Below are 23,167 nucleotides of genomic sequence, written 5' to 3' on the forward strand. Positions count from 1 at the left end.
ACTGTATTTCATTGACATACTAAAATCTCTGAGCCAGGTTGCTTAGTAACCGGTTTAGAAACTGAAACTGCCGCTCAAAACTCTAAACAGTTGTTTTTATATTACCGAATTTATATATTACATCATTATATTGCATATTGTGTTCATAAAGACCCTGTGCTTGCACTGTATTTTCTGAAAAAACAAAAACTAAAAACAAATTACTAGTAGTACACCGGTAGTGTTTAATGCAAAACCCTATAAACCCTAATTTTATCCATGAATACAAAAATATCTGTTGCTCCAAATAAGTTGATTTTTTTTTGACAGGACAGGATGGGACAGAAATTAATAAAATTACGGGACGGGACATGACAGGGTGGGACAGGATTGGAAATGATGACACATTCATGGGATGGGATGGGATGGGATGGGATGGGACAGGGACATTCCCGTGTCACTCTCTATTAGAGAGATGGATTTTGAAATCACCTAACAGAACAGTTGGGGTGGACAGAGAGGGGATGGAGGAGAGGAGATAGTCAAGTTCATCGAGAAAGTCACTGAGAAGTCCAGGGGGACGGTACAGTACAATTAGCAGGAGTTGACAGGGAGAGTTAGTTGGACAGTGTGAAATTCAAAGGTGTTAACAGAGTGAGGAGAGGTCAGAGGGGACAGAAAAAAGTAAGGAGGGAGAGAGGAGAAGACCAGTCCCACCTCCCCGTCCAGTGAGATGTGGAGTATGGGACAGAACATAGAGAGTGGATAGGGCAGCAATAGTTAGTGTTGTATATGTATAATCAGCATCCTCTGAATTTGGTCACAGTGAGCATGAAATGACCCTATAGCAACGGTGCACAGTGAGGGTCATTTGATCCGAGATGCTTGGTACAACCATACCCCTTAATTACTCAATTAAACCAATTACACCTCCATTCAAGTAGTTATCTTTTAATTATTTACCGGTGTTAATTGAGAATATTTAAAACCTGATATGGAAAAGCCATCGGGAATCAAGGGCACTCCTGCCCTATAGCATTATTATTTGTTTATTTAGCAGACGCCTTTATCCAAGGCGACTTACAGAGACTAGGGTGTGTGAACTATGCATCAGATGCAGAGTCACTTACAATTACATCTCACCCGAAAGACGGAGCACAAGGAGGTTAAGTGACTTGCTCAGGGTCACACAATGAGTCAGTGGCTGAGGTGGGATTTGAACCGGGGACCTTCTGGTTACAAGCCCGTTTCTTTAACCACTGGACCACACAGCCTCCAAATTAAAGCATGTGTGAAAATGTTTGTTGTACCGCCTTAAAGTATTCTGCCATTTGTTTTTGTGCCTCCCAGGAGTTTGGGCTCTCCCAGTTACGAGAAGGGGCTTCTAGCCACAGCCTGAGAGCTATACTGTCTGTTCTGACCCTGCTGCTTTACCACACTTACGTTGCTTTAATCCTTGGTAAGAAACCCCTGTTTTTCATTCGGTTGTATGACTTTGTGTCTAGCGGGAGTAAAGCTTGCATCTCTACTGCTACAACAGCCGTAAACAAACTGGGCGGTAAACACACAAAAAATAATACAGCAGACTCCACAGAATTTAAAAATGCTGACTCCCAATACAAGCTGAAAGCTGTGGTTTATATTGTTTTTGCTTTAATATATATTGTCTTTTTTTCCCTAATGTATCACATTGTTGCTACAGTTAGTTGCTTTTTACAAAGTGCTTTGAATCAAGGGGGTTTGTTTGGAACTCATTGCAAAACAGTTTGTCTAAGCAATGACTGAAGCACCAAAACCAAACAAAACTGGTGCATCAGAAGCAGTGGTTTTGATTCATTGATTCTAGTGGTGAAAAATACACTTATTGAATGTGTTTCTTGTGACACAGTAATAATGCATACTTGAGCATCTGATGAAAAGCAGACCACTCCTTTACAGTAGTTTACATCTCCCAAAGATTGCTGTAAGGGCAGAAGCAGCATGTGTGCCACTATCATGGAAATGTATGGAATTGTGAAATTAGCCAGTGGTCAAGATTGGTCCAGCAAGGCAAACAAACTAGTAGCAGTAGTACCAGCTGTGATATTTTAAAATAAAAATAGATGTTTCCAATATCGTACGTTTCTTTTGCTACTATACAAAGTATTTTGTTATCTGCAACTACTTTAAGGAACAGCATGGAACAACATGATCTAAGCAGCAGTGGCTGGCCATACCCCGGCCATTTAGATAAACTAAAGCTGTGTAATGTGTTTCCAGGGTGTTAAAAACCCAAGTCTCAACATTTTGAGTGTGTTGTGTACTTGTGTTACACATGCCTGTGGGCACTCTCAGTTGTGATTTTTGAAACTGCTTTTTGAGATCCTTCTGCTTTTGCCACATTGTTGAATAGGTGCACAGCTTATGACATGTCACATTTGAATACATTGCAGGAGAGAGGATGTACTCATTTGACTTGAATTTTCTAGTCCGTGTATAGAAGGTAGTGTGCAATGTGCTTCTTGTGAAAACTTTAAAAACTGACCTTGAAGTTGGAACTAAGTCACCTTGACCCTTTTTTAGAACTGCATGACAACAGTGTATTAAACAGTCATTTGCTTTCCACAACCCCCCTTTCTCAATGAAATCTCCGTAGGTTGTGGTGAAGGAAACCTTGTAGAAGCCGAAGCCCTGTTGGAACCCTACCTCAAGAAATTCCCCAACGTACGTAATGCCGGACTTCATCGTTTAATCTTGAGCTTCTGTACTTGATTTGCATTTCAAATGTATAACTTATCCATTTTTTCTTTTTAAAGGGGTCTATTATTTTATTTTATACAGCCAGGATAGCGGTACTTAAAGGAAACTTTGAGAAGGTAGGTTATTTTTTTCTGTGCACCCTTGTGGATGCTTTTATAAATGAACAACAAATTAAATTCCCACAGCTACACCGTACACTACAGATGTAATAAACTGTCATTCAGACACTGCTTTTTAAGTAGAGGTTGCCTAGATTATTTTGTCAATCACCAGAGGCATCCTGGTACAAGATATATTCAAATTAATCATGATCAAAAATATTGCATGCCAAATATAGATGTCATCCTTAGTATTGACAGTAGTATGTGTACAGTTTAGGCCACTTTTTTTATTTTATAGTCAATATAGTTTCAGTCTTTTTTCATATACAATTAAATGCTATACACATACAGAATACATGTTGCAATAATTAAAAAAGAAAAAAAAATAGTAATGGTAGGATTTTATGATGGCTTTTGCGATAGTTACTAACATACAAAACATATTTCTCATCCTAATTGAGTTCAGGATTTCTCTACATTCAGTATTTAATAGAAACTGGTATGTACAAGTTAATTAGTGGGATTCTTACGGACACCAAAAGGACCATAAATGTCAATAACAGGGTTGTAAAAGCTGAGGAAATGCTTGTTATGGCTAATTGCCTTGGCCAGATCACTGAGTTGGGCACCTGCTATAATAATATGTAGTTTGTACTGTGCATGTGTTTAGGTCAAGTTTAAGATAGTGACAAAGACAGACCAGTGAATATGGGGTCATCTTATAATGTGAAAGATTCTCTGTATAAATGAAATGCTTTGCTTTGCTGCTCTGCTCTCCCCCACACACAGGCTGAAGTGAAGTTTCAGGACTGCATTGCATCCCAGCAGGAGTGGAAACAGATCCATCACCTCTGTTACTGGGAGCTGATGTGGTGCCACACCTTCCAGCAGAATTGGCTAGAGGCTTACCGCTACGCAGACCTGCTCTGTAAGGAAAGCAAGTGGTCAAAGGTAAATAAACACAACCCAGCATGTACAAACTAACTTTAATATTATAAATAAATGATCATAAATAACTGAGCCCTCTGCTGGACTAATATAGGTATTGCTTTAGTTTGTCAGAACAACAGAATTAAGCATGCCTGTCTTTTGTCTTTGCAGGCAATATATGTCTTTCAGAAAGCTGCCATTCTAAGCATGCTTCCAGGTGAAGTTGTCACACAGACTGGGGAGAATGTAACTGAGCTGTTTAAGTAAGTAACTGATCAAGGCAACAATACTGTACGGTATTAGTGTTTGTGGTCACAGTCAAAATTAGCAATTGATCCATGTAAAGCTGTAATGACACTGGTTATATCTACATAGAAAAATATTAAATAATATGTAATTGCTGGAAATTAAGTAGATATAGACACAGGACAGAGGGAAGGAGACACTTTTTACACAGAGAATGTTGAGGGTATGGAATAGGTTACCTAATCATGTTGTTGAGGCTATATCAATTGGATCCTTTAACATCCAAATTGATAAGGTTTTGAGATCAATTGGCTACTAGGAACCGGATGAGCATTGTATTTCTTTTTTTTATCTTTTGTAATCATTCCTTGTGGTACTTCATGGTGTTTTATGGTCTGAAGTAATGATAATGAAACAAACAGTTTTTTTTTCTAAAGGTGATGATGTACATTTCTGATGCTGTACATTTTACACTACTGTACTTCTCTTCTAATTTTGCATTCTCTGGATTTTTTGTGTTTCTCACTAGACAAGTTGAAGGGTTAAAGCAGAAAATTGCTGGTAAATCCATTCCTACAGAAAAGTTTGCTGTGCGAAAGTCCCGACGTTATTCTGCTCCAAAACCTGTGAAACTGGTGGTACCTGCTCTGGTATGAACAGATGTCATTTCATTTCGATAGAAAAGGAATTTATTATTTTGATTTACCTTTTTGATTTAAAAATGACAAGTGCACCTTAACTTTGTTTAACATTAACTTTCAATACTTTAAGAAATAAAAACGCTAGTTTCACAGACCCTGGATAGCGATCATCTTGGACGATGTTGGCTTTCTTACAGTAAGGTAGCCCAGTAAAGATTAAAGCTAATTGGGACCTGTGAAACTAGATGACAAGAAAGCCAATTACAGTAGACACATTGTGAAGCTAATGCCTTAAATACTGAAGTGAAATAAGTCTGGATGTCTCGACCTAGTCCAAATCACAAAGCCACTACATACTTCAGTCCTAGACACAGTATCAGTCTCCGCTTGAGAAGACCCAGGACTAAATGGTTGAGGTGATAGTGAGATAAAATGAGTGGAAGGAAAGGAGAATGACAATTACTAGCTCTGGTCAGGCACCTTGTGTCCCATTTCTTCTACAAATAGATTTGTTTTATTATTGAATTAGAAAACAATACGTGTTGCGATTTTTAAAAGTAAGCTTTTTTGTGATTTACTCTCTATTTATTTATTTATTTATCTATCTATCTATCTATCTATCTATCTATCTATCTTCCCAGGAAATGATGTACGTTTGGAATGGCTTTACAATTGTTGGCAAGAGGGCTGACCACACAGAGAGTCTGCTCATTACAATTGAACAAGCAGAAGTGGCATTGAACCAAGAAACCAGTAAGTATGGCAAATGAGGGCTTGCACACAGACCTTGTGTTGTTTCACACCACTTGGCTCAGTCACTGCAACGTGTTTCTTCTGTATGTTTTGAGAAGCCAACATTTTACATTCTACCCGATCTAGAAGCAATCTTTCAGTGAAGAGCAGGGATGTAATAACGTATGCCCTGGCAAAATTCCAGTACAGGGCATAAATTAAATGATTTCCTCTGGTACTGGCAGATTTTAAAAAGTAAAACAAAAAGTTGAAGACCTTGAAAAAAACTTTGTCGAAACATTTTGTAATTGAATTGTCTTTTCTTTAGTATTTCTTATTTGATCGTTCATAAAAAGTGGGGGGGGGTGTCAACAAATCACTCCTGGGGATAAACACCAGCAGGATATAATATATAGACTGATCCACTGATGTTTTAGTTTATTTAAAATAAGCCCCATTATGTTAAGTTTTTTATGTAAATTCATTTGCAAATTACATTTTAGAAATAGAAATCTTTCATAGTTTTAAACCTTTCCTACAGTAAGAAAGCCAGAGGTGCTGGGTCCGTATTTATGTGTGCGTGCGTGTGTGTAAGCATTTAGAATAACTTTTTATATCTGGTTAAAGATCCCTCAGAATACCATCCTGATGACCAGTGCCTTATCCAGATGTTGAAGGGACTTTGTCTGAAACATTTGGGTCGTCTTTTGCAAGCTGAACTCTGCTTCACTCAAGTCACCACGAGGTAATGTTTACTGAGACATTTTTACGTTGTTCATGTTAAAAAGGCTTTTGTGATCAAAGTAATAAAAGCTATGTGTATTTGATATGGCTACTTAATGTCAAAATCAGTACCTACGTTAAGATTTTGACTTGGGCCAGAAAGACGTACTAAAGAAGAGCCCTCGAAGCAAGCCTGAGGAATGTGTATTTCTGCAAGTTGTTTCAAAGTTGAGAGTTTAGTTTCTTCCAATTTCTTAATTCAGCACTATACAGTGTTTAATAGTTACTTAGGGGGGGTGGGGGGCACATCATTATAGCGCTGTCCTTACAAAGGTAACACGAAATTCTCCTGTCAGGACACTGCACTCTGATTGGCTATCATATTATTGTTAATAAAACAATGAATAATCCTCTCCCTACACCGAAACCCTAACCTTAAGGTCAGTATCCTATAATGCAGTCATTACACATCTAAACTAGTTCATGTTTGGCAGTGAATAAACGTTTTTGTTACTTTAAAAAAAGTGACCGGACGTGCTGACTTCCTCAGTTGTCCTGACAGGAACATTTCATGGTACCTTTATAAGCACTGCCATTTATAGCCCCTTTAGTGGTCATTTTTGTTCTGACCTCATTACAGAAATCCACCTTCCTCACACTTGCTTAGTACTTCTTTATGACCCAAGTCAAGACCTCTTCCAGCAACTCATTATTACATTTAGCAGACCTACAATGTTACAGTATGTCTTTTTAAGAATATTTTGTATTTTCTACCATATACATTTTCAGTTTGCTATTTTATTTATTTATTTATTTTACATTTTAATATGAATGTTTTGTCACTTTTTATAACTTGTGCTGAGCCAAACATTCACATTCCAGAACTCTTTTAAAAGTCTTCAGGAGCAAAACATAACCATGTTCATATTTGTTTCTATAAATGGCGGTATCAAGAGGATATCCCAGGATACATGAACCAGCACTGGCCCCACACACTGGTCCCACCTAGGATGACTATGAATGATCCATTTAAAAGCCCAAAGAGCTAGAGTTTGCAACACAGATGTTAAGGTTTTGCTGCCATTTTGTGGTCATATTGTGAATCCTTTTTTTGTTTGTTTTTTGTCTCCTTTGTAGTGAGAAGAGGATAAAATATGATCATTATTTGGTGCCATTTAGTTTATATGAGCTGGGGCTCTTATACAAGCAGCAAGGAGACTTTCAAAAAGCCAGCAGATTTATAGAAAATGCAAAGTAAGTATATTTTCAGCTACCCTTCAATAGTACATTTTAAGACCGGTCAACTGTTAACAAACATTGTTAATTTTTAGCTTAGGTTTAAGGTTAGGGTTAATGAAAACCTGATTTAATTTGCTAAACATTACTACAGTAACAATTTGAACCGATTTCAAGCATATGATCAACTGGATCATCCATAGGGCTCTGGTGTTTGTTTGATCATTCATAGGGCTCTGGTGTTTGCAGTTTTAGCTGGCCTATTATATATTATTAACTAACAGTTAACAGAAAATAAATAATGTACATTAACATGTTTATTAGCTGTTTGTTAACATATAAAGCGTGATCATAAAACCTGATGCACATATGGTGCTAGCGCTCCAGATGTTTTTGGGTCTGGGAGTAACTGACCCTCTAATTTTAACACAGAGAGTAAAATGTAGTATTTGAAGTCATGAGTAATCTCGATAAATACAGAACTGTATCATCTTTAATGGTGATGGGGTAGGCATTAAAAAAGACCCTGTGAACTACTGTACAACCACGCGTGTGTTCTACAAGGTTCTTTATCGGCTCAGCGCATTTTTTTCGAGGTATCGCACTGACTCTGCAAATTTAATTACATTACTTATATTTGAACATTTAAATTCTTAAACTCAGTAAACATGTTAAAATGTCAATATTAAGCCATACAAATAATTAAAATAAGGACACGCATTAATAAGTTATAAAACAGTTTGTTTAATATTATAGGCACCTTTTTTTAGTGGTTGCCTGTGGCGATTATTCCAGTTGGATTTGTAGCTGGACTGGGGTGTTTATGCTTCAACCTGTATAGCTTAGAATTTTTGTTATTCTTACTGTGATTGGCTGCAAAGACAGCAGGGCTGGCCAGAGATTGGATAATGTTGTTGGGTTAGTTTTTGTTGTGTATATTTTCCTAGTAACTGAAGACATTGTATTCTGAGAGATGTAGTTGTTAGTGGAAGTTTTAGGGGAGGCATACAAGCTGTGCAGCAAAATTGCACATTAAATTTAAATTGAGTGCATAAAAGCTGCAGCTTATCTGGACCGCTGTTTGGTGCACCGTTCTGTCTGGCTGCTCTTTGAATTCCCCAAACCAGCTTTAAGTTCTGTCTTGTATCACTTTTCTACTGTATTGTTTCAGGTTTAGGTCAAGTTTCTCATATACTGAGGGGGATATTATTAAAACTTAGTAACAGGATTTTGAGCAAATTCACTCATCATTTTAGTATCAGTCTTTTTGTATACATGTATTTAGTTAAATTTACCTTTTTGTATTGCTCTGTAATGGTGGTTTAAGTAACTATATAAAAAAATGTGATTTAAACATTTTTTGATTTATTATTATTATTATTATTATTATTATTATTATTATTATTATTATTATCATTATGAATAATAATAATAATAATAATAATAATAATAATAATAATAATAATGATTAGTTCTTGTGATTTTATTAGCAGATATTTTACTCCTGTTACCACCTCCTAAGGCTTAACTAATTTACTGTTTTTCTTTTCTTTTTTTATTCTTATTTTAGACAAAACTACAAAGGCTATTCAATGGAATCCAGACTGCACTTCCGTATCCACGCTGCTCTCAACAGCCTCCGAGGATCCCCAGCCACCACACCTTGACAAGATTGTTCGGTCTGTTTTTAAACTGTGTCTGTAGTGGCAGGTTGTTCTTTCAGGGATCTGAATTAAGCTAAAAGATACAATGGAAGTGTCCTCCACAAGCATTTCATTCACTTAAAACAGAGTTGCTGATAGTAAATTTAAAAAGTATTTCAATCAATAAACAGCACTTGGTGTTTAGCAAGCAGATATAACATGGTGTGTAGTTGCTATTAAATCTAGATCTATACATTGGCATTTTTAAAATCTGTCTGTACTTTTAATAATCAATTGCGGCAACTCGGTTGTTTTTAATTGGTTTTGGGACAGTCCTCTGACAATAATTTCTGTTTAATCAAGATCTAAATATTTGTTCATGAATACCTCACAGACCTATGCTTGAAATACCAATGTAAAGGATGATATTTAATGCTTACTTGGGGCACTGAATTTTGAAATGTTACTGACCCTGAGTCCTGGTTACTGGTTTTGTGCTACATGTTCTAAATCTCTTTAATGTATTTTCCCTTTTTTAAGCTTTACATTATTACAATCAGGTTTGTGTGTGTGTGCACTGTGGTGAGTGTTAATATCTTGTTTTATGGAAAATGTGTCTTTGTGTTAGACAAGGCATTCCTATCATCAACAACCCCTTTCTCTTACTGATGAATATACTTTTATATGCTCTGTTGGAGCAACATTGTCTGACCTGGTTTCCCACACTACAAAAAATAACTGAAGGTGGTTTGGCTATACTGTATAACATTGTGCATATTATTTTCACGATTAGTTTCTGACCTTTTAATAATAACTCTTTATGTTTGTTCAGCATATTCTATTGCATTTTCTGGCATTGTCATTTATTTGTCAACTACTAATACATTATTGATTCTGCTCTACATATTTAGTTTTAGATGAGGAGAACTGGGTTGTGCACTTCTGTGTGTCTACTACTTGCTGCATGAAGTAGCAGACACACACAACTGGCTTAAATACATACAAATAGTAAGTATACAGTAGTTCCTGTATTAAAATGTCTCACCCTCACATTTCAAACATGACAAGACCCTTTCCAAAGGCCAGTGTTTATTGGCTTAAATACATAAATAAAATACCATTTTATTAGTGTTATATTTATTTATTTTTTTAATCTGAGGAACTACGCTGCTTCAATTTAAGTAACAAGAATCTTTACCAGAGTAGCTGTAGAACATGACAAAAAAAGGAAAGTCTGTGGCAGAAAGTACTGGGGAAAGCTTGGCTCCTCATCCTGTAAAGGCCCTACCGGACTGGAGTGCAGGGTGAGCCATATGATTAGGAGCTGGCTGGTTTGAATCCTCCTGTGCTGAGTTGCTGTTCTTGACCGGGAGCCCACAGAAACCATTGAATTAACTTTTGCCTTCCCTTGGGTTGGGGAGGAAAATAGTTTGGGCACAGTTAACACATCCCCCCCCCCCCCCCTCACTTCAGTAGCCTCTACTGGTCATCAGAGCATTGGAGATTGCATAGTCTGGGTTCAGCAGTTTAAGAGAACCCATTGTTTTAGGTTCAGCAGGTGAAAAGAGGCAATTGACAATGGGAATAGAGGTCACCCATCTACTGTATATTCAGTGATCTGTTGTAGTGGTGAGGTGGCTTTCAAATTGGGCATTTAAAAATGGATGTTAAATTGATAAATCATGAATAATAATTACAAAAAAAGTAGGGGAGACAGTAATTCACCACAAACAGGGAAACAATCTGGATAATTTACTGTTACTATGAGGTGACATGCTCCTACCAGTGTGCATGTGGTGGGATTTTCCTGTAGGCTTTCAGTAATGTTTTATGAATGAATCCCTGTGTTCTGTTTTCTTGATGTTTTAAATTCACTGTTTATGGCTTGAAATTCTTAGTTCCTGAAATCTTTAGTGTATTAAAGCTGAATTAAACAAATGCCAGGTGGGTCTGCTGTGATTTAAGAAAGGCACAGTGGGGCAACTGAATGGGTGCACCAGTTCAGTCTTTCAAGCAACTTGCTGTGTGTTTTTTTTTCTGCTGAACTTGTTTGTGAAAAGCAAATGCTGTAACATTCCACTTGTAAAAAAAAAATGTAATGGGATTGTAGATTCATTCAAATCATTTTACTAAAGTGTTTCTAGAGGTTGCTTTTTGTTTCTTTTTCCAAAAACCTTATTTGATGAGGGCATTGAGGCAAATTTATTTTGAAAAGTTATTCTGAAAAACAGTTGAGATAATATACATGAAAATTACATATATATATTCTTATTTATTTTATATCCTGTATAATTGTACTTTGTTGTACATTTTTTGAAGTGTTCATGTGGTTTTTTCTATTGTGAAAAATAATCTAATAGGCCTATTCTTCTATTTTATTGGTACTCAAGTCTTGAGGACTTCTGTTACAAGTGGTACATCCCCATAACTAATGCACATAAAACACTATACTGTAATACTGCCAAAGGTACACACATGGATTCTGAAGTAAAGTATAGTTAACAAAGTCAAGTAGAAAAACATTTTGGCAATGCCTTGGATTTATAAAAAGGAACAGAAAAAATGTACTTAAATGATAAAATGATGCTGTTTACACACTATTGCATTACAGGCAGAGGGGCATTTTGGTGTTTCGATGAATGATAAGCAATAGCTACCCAAGAAAAGCCAACTTGCCATCACTTTCAAACACACCAAAGTCATTGCTGTGCTCTGTGGCCCTGGAGCTGAACTGACTGGATCAGCATGTGTCTCAATTTACCTAGTCTGAACCCTAAGCCCTGCCTGGAAGTGTGGCTGGCTTCCACATCTCCACTGCATGTAGAAGTAGCAGGGAAAGGCTGGGTGAATGGGTCTGTGATGCTTTCCTAAATAACAGGTTGAGTGGAGACTCAGCCAGTGTTTGGCTATATGTTAAGGAGCAGAGAGCTGCTGACCACAAGCATGCTTTAGCGTCTTCAGGTCCTGGGACACCTGCTGCTGCCTTGGCTCCCAGCAGGTGTCACTGGACACCAGAGAACATTAACATTGTATTTAGTTATACATGCGGCTGATTTCACAGGCCTTCGCTAGCACTAATCTTGAACTCGGTAAGGGGGCTGTGAAACCAGACGACCCTTAAATTTAAGCAGCAATAAGCAAATTATTTAATCAGCAAATGAATGTGTTTCAAATATTACATTTAATCAGCAAATTGATTTATATACATGTGCTTTTTTCTGAATATATATTGTCAATGGTCAATGTAATTTTATTATTTGTTTCCTTCTGATTTTTACCAAAATATATTTTTGGGTTGTTTTTCTCGTTTCTTTAAATTCATTGCAATTTGTGGGCTGTGTGATTTCCATACAATACAATTGTTTTATATGAAGTGTATTTCACCCCAACCTCTCTTCCCTGTCTCGCTTTTGTGTGTTTGCTATACTTCATATGTTCATACTTCATATGTTCTAAACAAGAACCTTATGTATGTTCCACAGATCTGCCGTGGTGTAAATGTAACAGAATTCTAAATAAAAAGCCATGCACTTCAGAACCAACGTCTTGTGTGTTATGTTTGAAATGAGTACACATTCTCAATCAAAAATCATGGAATTGTCTCCTTTTAAATAAATAATAAACAGTTAATTAGTGACTGGAGTAAATGCATTGCGTTTCACCACGTAATCAAAGAAACTACAAAATTATATTGCAAAAGTTTACCAGAAGCCAGAATTGTAGTACAGTATTTCATGTTTGATTTCAAAATGTCAAATTCTCCGTGAAGTATATGGAAAACTATAAAGCAGTATGTAATTCAATATGTTAAAGTAGCATATTATTCTCCAGATTTATGAAAATGTGAAGTATCAAATGCTTCAACTTTAATCCCATTAACAGGGATTTCATCTCCAGCAGGGGATAATGGATATTTTATAAATAATGAGCTGGAGTTAAACAGTTTGTGACTGAAGGCCTTGGCAACAAGAACAACAATGTACTTTTATTCAAACTGTCCCAACAGGAGACCTAACCCTGCCTTGGAGGCACAGCTCTGTGGGGTTGTCAGCAATGCCAATCCTTTGTGCCTTAAAATCATAATCATTGTATGACAAGTGAAATCTCTCCTTGTCACTTCCATTGGGATACCCTCGATAACACAAAATGATACAGTTTGGATAAACAAACCTCACAAATAGGGTCTATTCACAGCAGCCTGTCGTCGAGCCAGATGACTGATTAAGTTGAAGACTCAGATTGGAAGCAGCAACTAACAGACTTTTTTTTAATGAAATCCAGGAAAGACAAAAGCACTTGTTATATAATAGCTATAACGTACTTGGAGATAACCATCTCCATCTAATAAATTTACTGATTTTATCAATCCATACCCTGACAAGGATGAACTGTAGCTGGATTTTCATATAGCATTTTACAGTACTGGGGATTCTCCTAGATCAGGGGTATGCATTTTTTTCTATTAATAGCGAAAAGCAGGCACAGCGGCAGCTGTAACTAGAAAGAAAAGTGTAACAAGGGAGTATTGGCGGACTGTCAATCAAAGCAGGAATTCACAAATCAGAGCTAACAGATTGCCTACCTGTAGGCGGGATGTAAAGCGAGTCCTTGGCTCACTGCGCACCAGCGACCCCTGTAGTCTGGCCGGGTGCCTGCGGGCTTGCCTGTAAGCTGCCTGAGAGCTGCGTTGTCCTCCGACACTGTAGGTCTTGGGTGGCTGCATGGTGAGTCCGCAGTGTGAAAAAAAAGCGGTCGGAGGACAGTGTGTGTTCATCTTCGCCCTCCCGAGTCAGCGCAGGGGTGGTAGAAAATAATAAAAATAATTGGCAATGACTAAATTTATAAAAAATAAATAAAAAAAATTACAAGTGTTTCAATTTTTTTTATTTTCACTCAGTGCATATTCTATGTGATTTCCATTTTTCACAATATTTATTCAAATGAATAAATGGTTTATTTATAATGTTACAGGTTTAAACATATAAAATGTTTTTAATTTTACATTTTCCCAAGGAGTGCTAATAGTGGGCCGCAGTGCCCAATGCAGCTGAACAGGTGGGCCTCGGGTAAAAAGGTTTAGGAAGCCCTGTCCTAGATTATAAAATGTGTACTACTCCATTCAAAATTTTAAAGCGCTCCTTCACAAACATATGCAAAAAAAGCAAACAAATAAACAACCCCCCCCCTCCCCCCCCGCAGTCCTTTATAATCCAAAATTGTTTTTTCATAACCAATTAAGAAAACCTAGATAAAACACTGTAAATAAAGCAAGCACAGTAATAAAAATGTGATTACTATACAACATTGTATTTTCTTTTATTTATTTATTTATTTTTACCACTCAGATTAATCTTGCATTTGTAAATGGCACTTACTATTTGCACTGTCTTTATATGAACATCTTGAACAACAATAACAAACTTAGACTTATAAAGCACTTTTTGTGTGACACACACCTCAGAGCACTGTACATACAGAGCACAAAAGCACACCAATAAAATTAGGAGATACAGGCCTAGGCAGTTGCAAAGGCCAGACTATATAAATAAGTCTTCAAGTTAGTTTTGAAGGATTGAACAGAATCAGAGTCCCTAATACCTTGTGGAATTGAGCCCACTGGGTAGAAAGTCAAACTAATTAAAGACGTTGTGACCACAGGGCATGACTGGGGACATGCAGTATGGAATGAGCCACTCTGCAATATAAGCAGGAGCAAGACCAGGTAGGTCAGTGATAAACGCTTAAAATCAACCCTGTATCAAGGCCAATGAAGTGATTTTAAGATGGGGTAATGTGCTGTCCAGCCCTAGTTTTTGTTAAAATACAATCTGCAGAGTTGTGAACAAGCTGCAGCCTACTCGTACCCCATTAGATAGACCAATAGAAAAATGCATTGCAATTATCAATCTAGGTCCTAACAAAAGTATGAACCAATCTCTCAAAATCCACCAAGGTCAAGCATGATCTAAATGTGGCTACATTTCTGAGATGAAAGAATTACGGTCTAATAATTCTACAAATATGACCAACAAAAGTAAGATCTGGGTCCAAACTGACTCCCAAACTATGGACTCCTGAGCTGTTGATATGGATGCATTACATAATTCATCTCGGGACCCCAGGACCATGACCTCTGGTTTATCATTGTTAAGTTGTGAAAAATGTTGCTTCATTCAAAGTTTAACATCAGCAATACAGGCTGACATCCTGACCAAATAAGTAAGTACGTTTATTTATATCGCGCCTTTCATACAACAGTATCTCAAAGTGCTTTACAAGTCAATAAAAATAAAAATAAATATATATATAATAAAATGAAATAAAACAATAAAAAAAAACATGAACATGAAAAAGTTATAGCAAAATAAATCACAACACCAAAAAAACTCAACATTAGTAGAGAAATAAAAAACACTTAACATTTTGTATAAAATGCTAGTCTAAAAAAGTGAGTTTTTAATGAAAATTAGTTCTTGATTGAAAAATATTAAGTGACTCTGCATCTCTAATATCAGATGGTAGTTTGTGGGATGCAATGTGGGAGCATTGCAACTGAAAGATCTTTTTCCTTTCCTTTTTGTCTTAATCTTTGGGAGGGCCAGAAGACCAGAATCAGCCAACATTAAAGCATGTCTAGATACATACAGGGTCAAAGCTGTTTTAGATAATCAGATGCCAGGCCATGTAGTGTTTTGTGGGAGTTATGTGGTCACTTTTTTTTTTTTTTACTAAGAACCCGTGCCGCTCCATTTTGAACAAGCTGTAACTGTGAAAAGGCATGGTCTGGTAACCCAGCAAACAGAGCTTTGCAATAATCAAGTCTAGATGAGACAAAGGCATGAATTAGCTTCTCGGAATCAGGGAATGAAAGACAAGACCTAATCTTAACAATATTGTGTAGATGATAAAAAGACATTTTGGTGACATTATGGATATGAGCCTCAAAAAATAAATCAGAATCAAATATTCATCCCAAATTTCAGGCCTCTGATTTGAGGTTTGAATTTAAAATACTCAACTCTGTTTTTAGAGAACTGGCAGATTCCAGTTATTGCTGAGAACCTAAAATCAAAACTTCTGTCTTATCTGAGTTTAACTGCAACACATTTTGAGTCATCCAGATTTTTACATCATTCAGACACTCAATTAAATCAGAGACCACAGAGATATCCCCAGGTAAATAGGAGATAGGTCTAAAATTACTCAAAATTGTAGGATCTAAATTCGATTGTTTTGATTAATGGCTAACCACGTCAGTTTTAAAAGCAGTTTGTACTGTTCCAGTTTACAAAGATCTGTTAATAATTTCTAAAACAGTGTCATATAAAATGCCTTTGAGGATTTTTGTTGGAATTTGATCTAAAAAACAAGTGGAAGAGTTCATTTGCATCACTGACTTATTCAGATCTTCTAGTGTAATAAGGGAAAAGGATTCCATGAAAGAAGTCTAATCGGCCATTAAGATCAGAACCACCCTGAAAAATATGATCCCTAATATTAGTACTTTTACTTTCAAAATAATTCAGAAATGCCTCAGTTAGCTTCGATATGAGGGGGTGCAATCGAGGAGGGGTCTCACAGCAGGTGTAGCTTCGATAGAGGGGGTGCAGTTGAGGAGGGGTCTCACAGCTGGTGTAGCTTCGATATGAGGGGGTGCAATCGAGGAGGGGTCTCACAGTCAGCTGGTGTAGCTTTGATATGAGGGGGTGCAGTCGAGGACGGGTCTCACAGTTAGCTGTTGCAGCTTTGATATTATTATTATTATTATTTATTTCTTAGCAGACGCCCTTATCCAGGGCAACTTACAATTATTACAAGATATCACATTATTTTTACATACAATTACATTATTTTTACACATTATTTTTACATACAATTACCCATTTATACAGATATGAGGGGGTGCAGTCGAGGAGGGGTCTCACAGTTAGCTGTTGTAGCTTGAGGTAATTCATTTATCACTAGTGGAAAAGAGGACCCTGGGATTATCTGTTTGCATGAATACATTTTGGAAAATTAGAGCATCGGGCTTCTCTCAGAGCGTTATTAAACTCCAGCCTATGCTGTTTCCAGATATCAGAATGAATATACAATGTTGTAATCCTCCATCTGCGTTCTAGTTTACGACCTTCCCTTTTCTTGCAGCGTATATCAGCGGTTACCCAAGGTGAGGTTCGTTTAGAAGAAACTTTAGGAGTTCTAACCGGGGTCACTGTATCAAAAGTATCTGAGTAAAGACAATTACAAATATCAAGTAACCTATCAAATGAAAGAGACGGAGCAGCAGTGAGCAGTGATAGCCTCAGTGTATCAGAGAGCCTGGATGCAGTTGATGAATTTATTTTGCAAGTTTTAATGTAATGCACTACACTCTTAAGTCTGTAAAGGCAACTTAATCTCAAAAAGAATAGCCAAATGAGTGGACCCATTCAGAGAATTCAATTCACAGTCTATTGTGATCTCTCCTACTGAGTCCAAAAACAGTCCACTGATTAAAACTATTGTCAACAAATTGCTCATTTAAACTGATTGTTCTGAGTGTATCAATTTGTTTTCAAGGAAGATCATTTTTTCTGTTAATGTCTGAACAGTAATACACATCTCATAAATAAAATGATCCTTAAACAATAAATCTGTGTAACATCGGCATAAAAGTGAAAAATGATTTCATGATCTCTGAAGATTATACCCAGAAGTAACACATATATGCAGAAGAGCAAACGACTAAGTATGGAGCCCTGAGGAACCCCAGACGCTATTTCCCTGGTGTCTATTTGTAAGATAAGTGGCGGCACCTTTCACAGAACTGTAGTGCTATAGGAGGTGAAGCAAAATGTTATGATCAACTCTGTCAAAGGCTGCACTCAAATCCAATCAAACTGAGATAGAAAGTAAGCCTGAATAAGATAAACAAGTCATTCGCCATCTGCCCCAGAACTGTCTCTCTGCTATGGTCAACACAAAAACCAGAGTGGATTTTTTCCTATAAGTCACTGTGACCAGGATGGCTTTGTGGTGACATCAGACCAGGAAATAGACAGACACAGTGAAGCACTGGTGCACGTATTTATTATAAAATAAACAGTTTGAACATAAAACAAAACACTTTTCCAAAGTAAACAGCACGGTGACCAAAACAGACACTAAACAAAACAAGTAGCAATTGTTATATTTCTCTATAAACTCACTCGCTTTCTCGTTCAATCTCTGAACACCAAACCCCGAGTGACAGATTTTCACCTCTTTTATGCAGCTGTGCCTAGACTCGATTGCTTGTAATTGTTCAATCGGGCCCTGCCACAGTCTGCATGTGAACTGCTTTGGCAGGGAAGACAATCAATCCTTCCCTGCCGACCTAAAACACCAGTGCACAAATACATACATTTTAAATCATATAACATGACACAAATACACAACAAACAAAATTCGCACAGGGGCGGGGTGTACCCTTTGTAAAACAATTCTGCAGCTGGATGACTACTACACAAGATATTGGCCTATAGTTACTCAAAACACCAGGTCTAAGTGATGTTTTTTTTTTTTTCAAACATCAGCTAATTTAATTTTCATTGTGAACTCAGATATTGAAAATAGCTATCAGTCATGTACTCTGTATTATAACCACAGCAGAACAGCCATAATCACTGGAGACCAGTATAAACTCAAATTAACATGTAACACATTTTAATTCAGCCAGAGTTCCGTTGTAGTGTAGCAAATAATGAGCCGAATCGTGAATGTCAAAACCTATTTTTCTAGGTAAAAAACCTGTCAAACTGTGTTTTGTAAATAGGGACCATCCTTTTAAAACCACCAATCATTTAAAAAAACAAACAAACAAAAAAATGGTGTCCCAGCATGAAAACCCTTCACATGTAAAACGTGTTTCTTTTGTGTGGTTTATTTCTGTAAATATCTTATTGCACTGGCTTTAAATAGGCACTAGCTGGTTGGTAATTTTTTTTGACAAGTAACCATTGGTAGTCAATATTTTAAATCACACAACTTGAGGGCCCTCAATAACTAATGGTGAGAGAATGCAGATAAAAAGGGTTTATACACAAAACAAAAATTATTAGAAAGGTCTGCAATCTGTGGCACACACTTCTGAGTAAATGCTCTGTTCATCACATGACTGATAACTTTGGTATGCAAATAATAGCATCCCTTGACACCTCCATGTTGCAAGTCAGTTTCCGTCACAATGGGTAACACCTAAAAGCTGGCAGGTGGTTCATTTAGGTATACTGTTAAAGTCTGATAAAACCGAGTTTCCTGCAATCAATGAACTGCATTACCTCCAATCTACAAAAAACTAAAATACGCCATCAGACTAAACTTTAGCATTCACTAATTTCCCATGGATCCACTTGATTGGCTGACTCGGCAAAACACTAGCTTTCGATTCACTCTTTACGTTTCCATTAAAAAAAGAATAAACGATAAAACAGACGAATGACCTAACAATGTCGACAGCAAATAAATGGTATCCACTGCACGATTTAAAATCATCAAGTTACATATATTCCCACTAACAACGCTTTTTTTTTTTTAACGAAAGTGCTGCGCTTGTTCGTGGCCCTTCCAGACAGCCTGTGTGTTCTGCTCTGCGCGTCGTGTAATCAGCTGAACTAGGCAGGGGGAGGAAGAGGAAGAAGATGGAAGGGAATAGGGACGAAGCGGAGAAATGTATTGTAATAGCAAGGAAAGCTCTCGAAGCTGGCGACAAGGAAAAGGCATTGAAATTTTTAAATAAAGCCGAGAAGCTTTATCCTACTGATAAAGCTAAAGGTAATGTATTTAAAAAAAAAAAAAAGGTGTTCCTGTCTGTACCTTGTAATTACGAAGACGGTAGGCTACGTACGTGGTCTATACTATTTGTACCATACTCATTCATATATATATATATATATATATATATATATATATATATATATATATATATATATATGATAATAAGTATTGTGTTATCTTCCTTCCTGTGTGTGTTGTGTACATGCCCTTTGCTTCTGTGTTAATGTTATTCTGAATCTGAGGTCGATAATGAACCGATGTCTGTCGTGAAACGAATGTTGTCCTGTTACTGACATTTTCTTCGGTACAGTGTACAATTTCAAATATACATAACTGTGCATTACATCACTGGATTTAATTTTATTATATTCGGCTGACACGTCCATGATGCTTTTTTAAATGTACTGTGTGTGTGTGTGTGTGTGTATATATATATATATATATATATATATATATATTTTTTTTTTTTATGCGTTGCATCTATTGATATCGTAAATACATAATTGTAGTCTATGTCTACTGGTATTTACATTTAAAAAAAGAGTCACATTTGATGCCAGCAGTGGTGCAAGGCCTGCCATTCTTTTGAAAACTTACGAAATGGAAGACTGTGTTGGGGGATAATGATTCTTAATCTTATTAACTGGAGTACCTGTGAAATGGGTTCGTCTTTGTATTTTTAATACACGTTTTAACGAAGCTGAAGTCTGTCAAAGACCAGTAAGTCGTCATGTTTTAATGGTGATGTCTTTACATTGTGTTGCTTAGTAAATTTCCTGATGATTATGTAAAGTATACAGTACCTTGAACTCGTTGCTTAAAAATACTACAGGCTTATAAGCAGTGTTTTGCTAACTGTACAGTAGGCCTATATGTTCTTACTGTATAAAATGGTTATTATTCCACATTATATTGTGTTCTACTTTCTAATCTCTGGGGAAGACAGCAAGTTAGGTACTAAGCTGGTTTGTCCACTTTGTCACTTTGTGAAGATTTAATATATTTAAAAATGGATCCCTATCTTTGGTTCATTCACAGAGCTGCTGGTACTGTGTGCCATAACACTATTGATGTTGGTGCATCTGTAGGGGACACTCCTCTCTCAGGCCCAGATCCCTGTGCCGCAGACTGGTGTTGGGAGCTATTTGCTGTTGGTTGGGGGATGGAATACAGGGATGGAAATAAGACTCCCATTGCATAGCAGTGTGATCTATTCCTGGTTTTACTCTAAGCGTAATAAGACTTGCCTGAGCTTGTTAGCTATACAAGCTTATATTAAAACCTATACTGCATAACTTTAGCCGCCAACTACTGACTTTCCTTGATGAAAAGTAGTCCACATATGGGAAGTTACTGGATGTTTTTGACCAACTCTGAGGACACCTGATTTTTAGTCCAGTGTGAATCATGCTTTAGAGTGGGGGGGAAATGTGCAGGAGAGTGAAAGCTGCAGGAAAGCAACATGGTGGTCACGTGCGCTATCATGAATCGCATTACTTTCACATTGCATGTACTGTACTGAGCCTGGGGGTTCCCTTATTCAGCTGTTTCAACCTATCACTGAAACTTTCTGTTCGAAAACTATGGAGCTGCCACTCTTTCACAAATACAGTCGGCGCAAGTAAAAAATATCAGGAATAAGCATCTGTCCCAATTAAGTGAGAAGTAAGTGTTATTTCCTAATTGCTTATGCCTCAAAAGTATAGAAAATGGCTATTATTCCCCACAAACTTTGCTTTTGTGACCAGGACAGTGATATTTTGAAATTTACCTATTTCCAATGAGAAAACGGGCGAATGTGTGTCTTTTCGTTCACATAAAGTCAGAAAAAAACAACATATGAATCCAAATTAACATGTATTTATACTAAAGTAATACAAAAATGACTACAAAAGATTTAGAAGTGAGTAGTTTTTCGAGATTTACGATTATACTGTAAATCACTTTCACGAATCAGCCCCCAAATGTAGTCTCCCATCATGTTCTCGTTATACTGTCCTTGGTAGCGGCGTTCAAAGTCCAGTATATCCTGGTGGAAGCGCTCGCCTTGCTCCTCCAAGTACACTCCCATGTTCTCCTTGAATTTATCAAGATGAGCATCAAGGAAATTGCCTTTGGGACAGCAGGGACACCAAGGCGCACTACCACAATACAAAAATGACTACAAAAGATTTAGAAGTGAGTAGTTTTTCGAGATTTACGATTATACTGTAAATCACTTTCACGAATCAGCCCCCAAATGTAGTCTCCCATCATGTTCTCGTTATACTGTCCTTGGTAGCGGCGTTCAAAGTCCAGTATTATTATTATTATTATTATTATTATTTATTTCTTAGCAGACGCCCTTATCCAGGGCGACTTACAATCGCAAGCAAATACAAATACATTCAAGTGTTACAATATAAGTCATACAATAAGAACAAGAAATACAATAATTCTCAAGTGTGACAAACCACAATTCAATAATACAGCAGATAATAGTGAAAGTTACATCAGGATATGATTAAGTAGTGATAGTTACATCAGGATATGATTAAGTACAAAATACTACAGATTAAACACTTGGGAGATTACAATATTCTGAGGTACAGGATTAAATGCAGTAAAATAGGGGGCAGATAAGAGCAAAATAAAGCATATTTAAATGAAGGGTGATAGTGTCCCAGGATACAACAGAGGAGTTCTACAGGTGCTGTTTGAAGAGGTGAGTCTTAAGGAGGCGCCGGAATGTGGTCAGGGACTGGGCAGTCCTGACATCTGTAGGAAGGTCGTTCCACCACTGCGGAGCAAGGGTGGAGAAGGAGCGGGCTCGGGAGGCAGGGGAGCGTAGCGGAGGTAGAGCCAGTCTTCTAGTGCAGGCGGAGCGGAGAGGTCGAGTGGGGGTGTAGGGAGAGATGAGGGTCTGGAGGTAGCTGGGTGCAGTCTGATCAAGGCATCTGTAGGCTAGTACAAGAGTCTTGAACTGGATGCGAGCGGTGATCGGGAGCCAGTATATCCTGGTGGAAGCGCTCGCCTTGCTCCTCCGAGTACGCTCCCATGTTCTGTTGTGCCGTAGTTCTTCACCAGAGTCTCAACCAGCTCCACATAGTTTTCGGCCTTGTGATTGCCCAGGAAGCCCCGAACCACTGCGACAAAGCTGTTCCAAGCTGCTTTCTCCTTACAAGTGAGCTTCTTGGGGAATTCATTGCACTCCAGGATCTTCTTTATCTGTGGTCCAACGAAGAAACCGGCTTTGACCTTTGCCTCAGACAGCTTAGGGAAGAAGTCTTGAAGGTACTTGAAGGCTGCCGACTCCTTATCTAGAGCTCTGACAAATTGTTTCATAAGGCCCAATTTGATGTGCAGTGGTGGCATCAGCACCTTCCGGGGGTCCACCAGTGGCTCCCACTTGACGTTGTTCCTC

General features: G+C 37.4%; 2 protein-coding genes across 4 annotated transcripts in view; both read left to right on the top strand.

Moving 5' to 3' along the window:
* Positions 1–12,508, top strand: part of LOC117421114 (tetratricopeptide repeat protein 39B-like) — a 44,513-nt gene extending 32,005 nt beyond the window's left edge. For all 3 annotated transcript variants that reach the window (XM_059031764.1, XM_059031772.1, XM_059031765.1), the window contains 10 exons: positions 1,330–1,438; positions 2,615–2,682; positions 2,775–2,834; positions 3,609–3,770; positions 3,921–4,012; positions 4,525–4,645; positions 5,278–5,389; positions 5,996–6,113; positions 7,229–7,345; positions 8,898–12,508. In XM_059031764.1, the coding sequence (XP_058887747.1) occupies positions 1,330–1,438; positions 2,615–2,682; positions 2,775–2,834; positions 3,609–3,770; positions 3,921–4,012; positions 4,525–4,645; positions 5,278–5,389; positions 5,996–6,113; positions 7,229–7,345; positions 8,898–8,994 (1,056 nt within the window). In that variant the 3' untranslated portion in view covers positions 8,995–12,508. The remainder of the gene's footprint in view (positions 1–1,329; positions 1,439–2,614; positions 2,683–2,774; positions 2,835–3,608; positions 3,771–3,920; positions 4,013–4,524; positions 4,646–5,277; positions 5,390–5,995; positions 6,114–7,228; positions 7,346–8,897) is intronic.
* A 7,051-nt stretch (positions 12,509–19,559) lies between these two features.
* LOC117420526 (dnaJ homolog subfamily B member 14-like) overlaps positions 19,560–23,167 on the top strand; it is a 34,125-nt gene continuing 30,517 nt past the window's right edge. The window contains exon 1 of the mRNA XM_059031783.1: positions 19,560–19,761. Coding sequence (XP_058887766.1) covers positions 19,629–19,761 — 133 coding nt within the window. The 5' untranslated portion in view covers positions 19,560–19,628. The remainder of the gene's footprint in view (positions 19,762–23,167) is intronic.

Source organism: Acipenser ruthenus, chromosome 1 (genome assembly GCF_902713425.1).
Source record: "Acipenser ruthenus chromosome 1, fAciRut3.2 maternal haplotype, whole genome shotgun sequence".
In the NCBI taxonomy this organism is placed as follows: Eukaryota; Metazoa; Chordata; class Actinopteri; order Acipenseriformes; family Acipenseridae; genus Acipenser; species Acipenser ruthenus.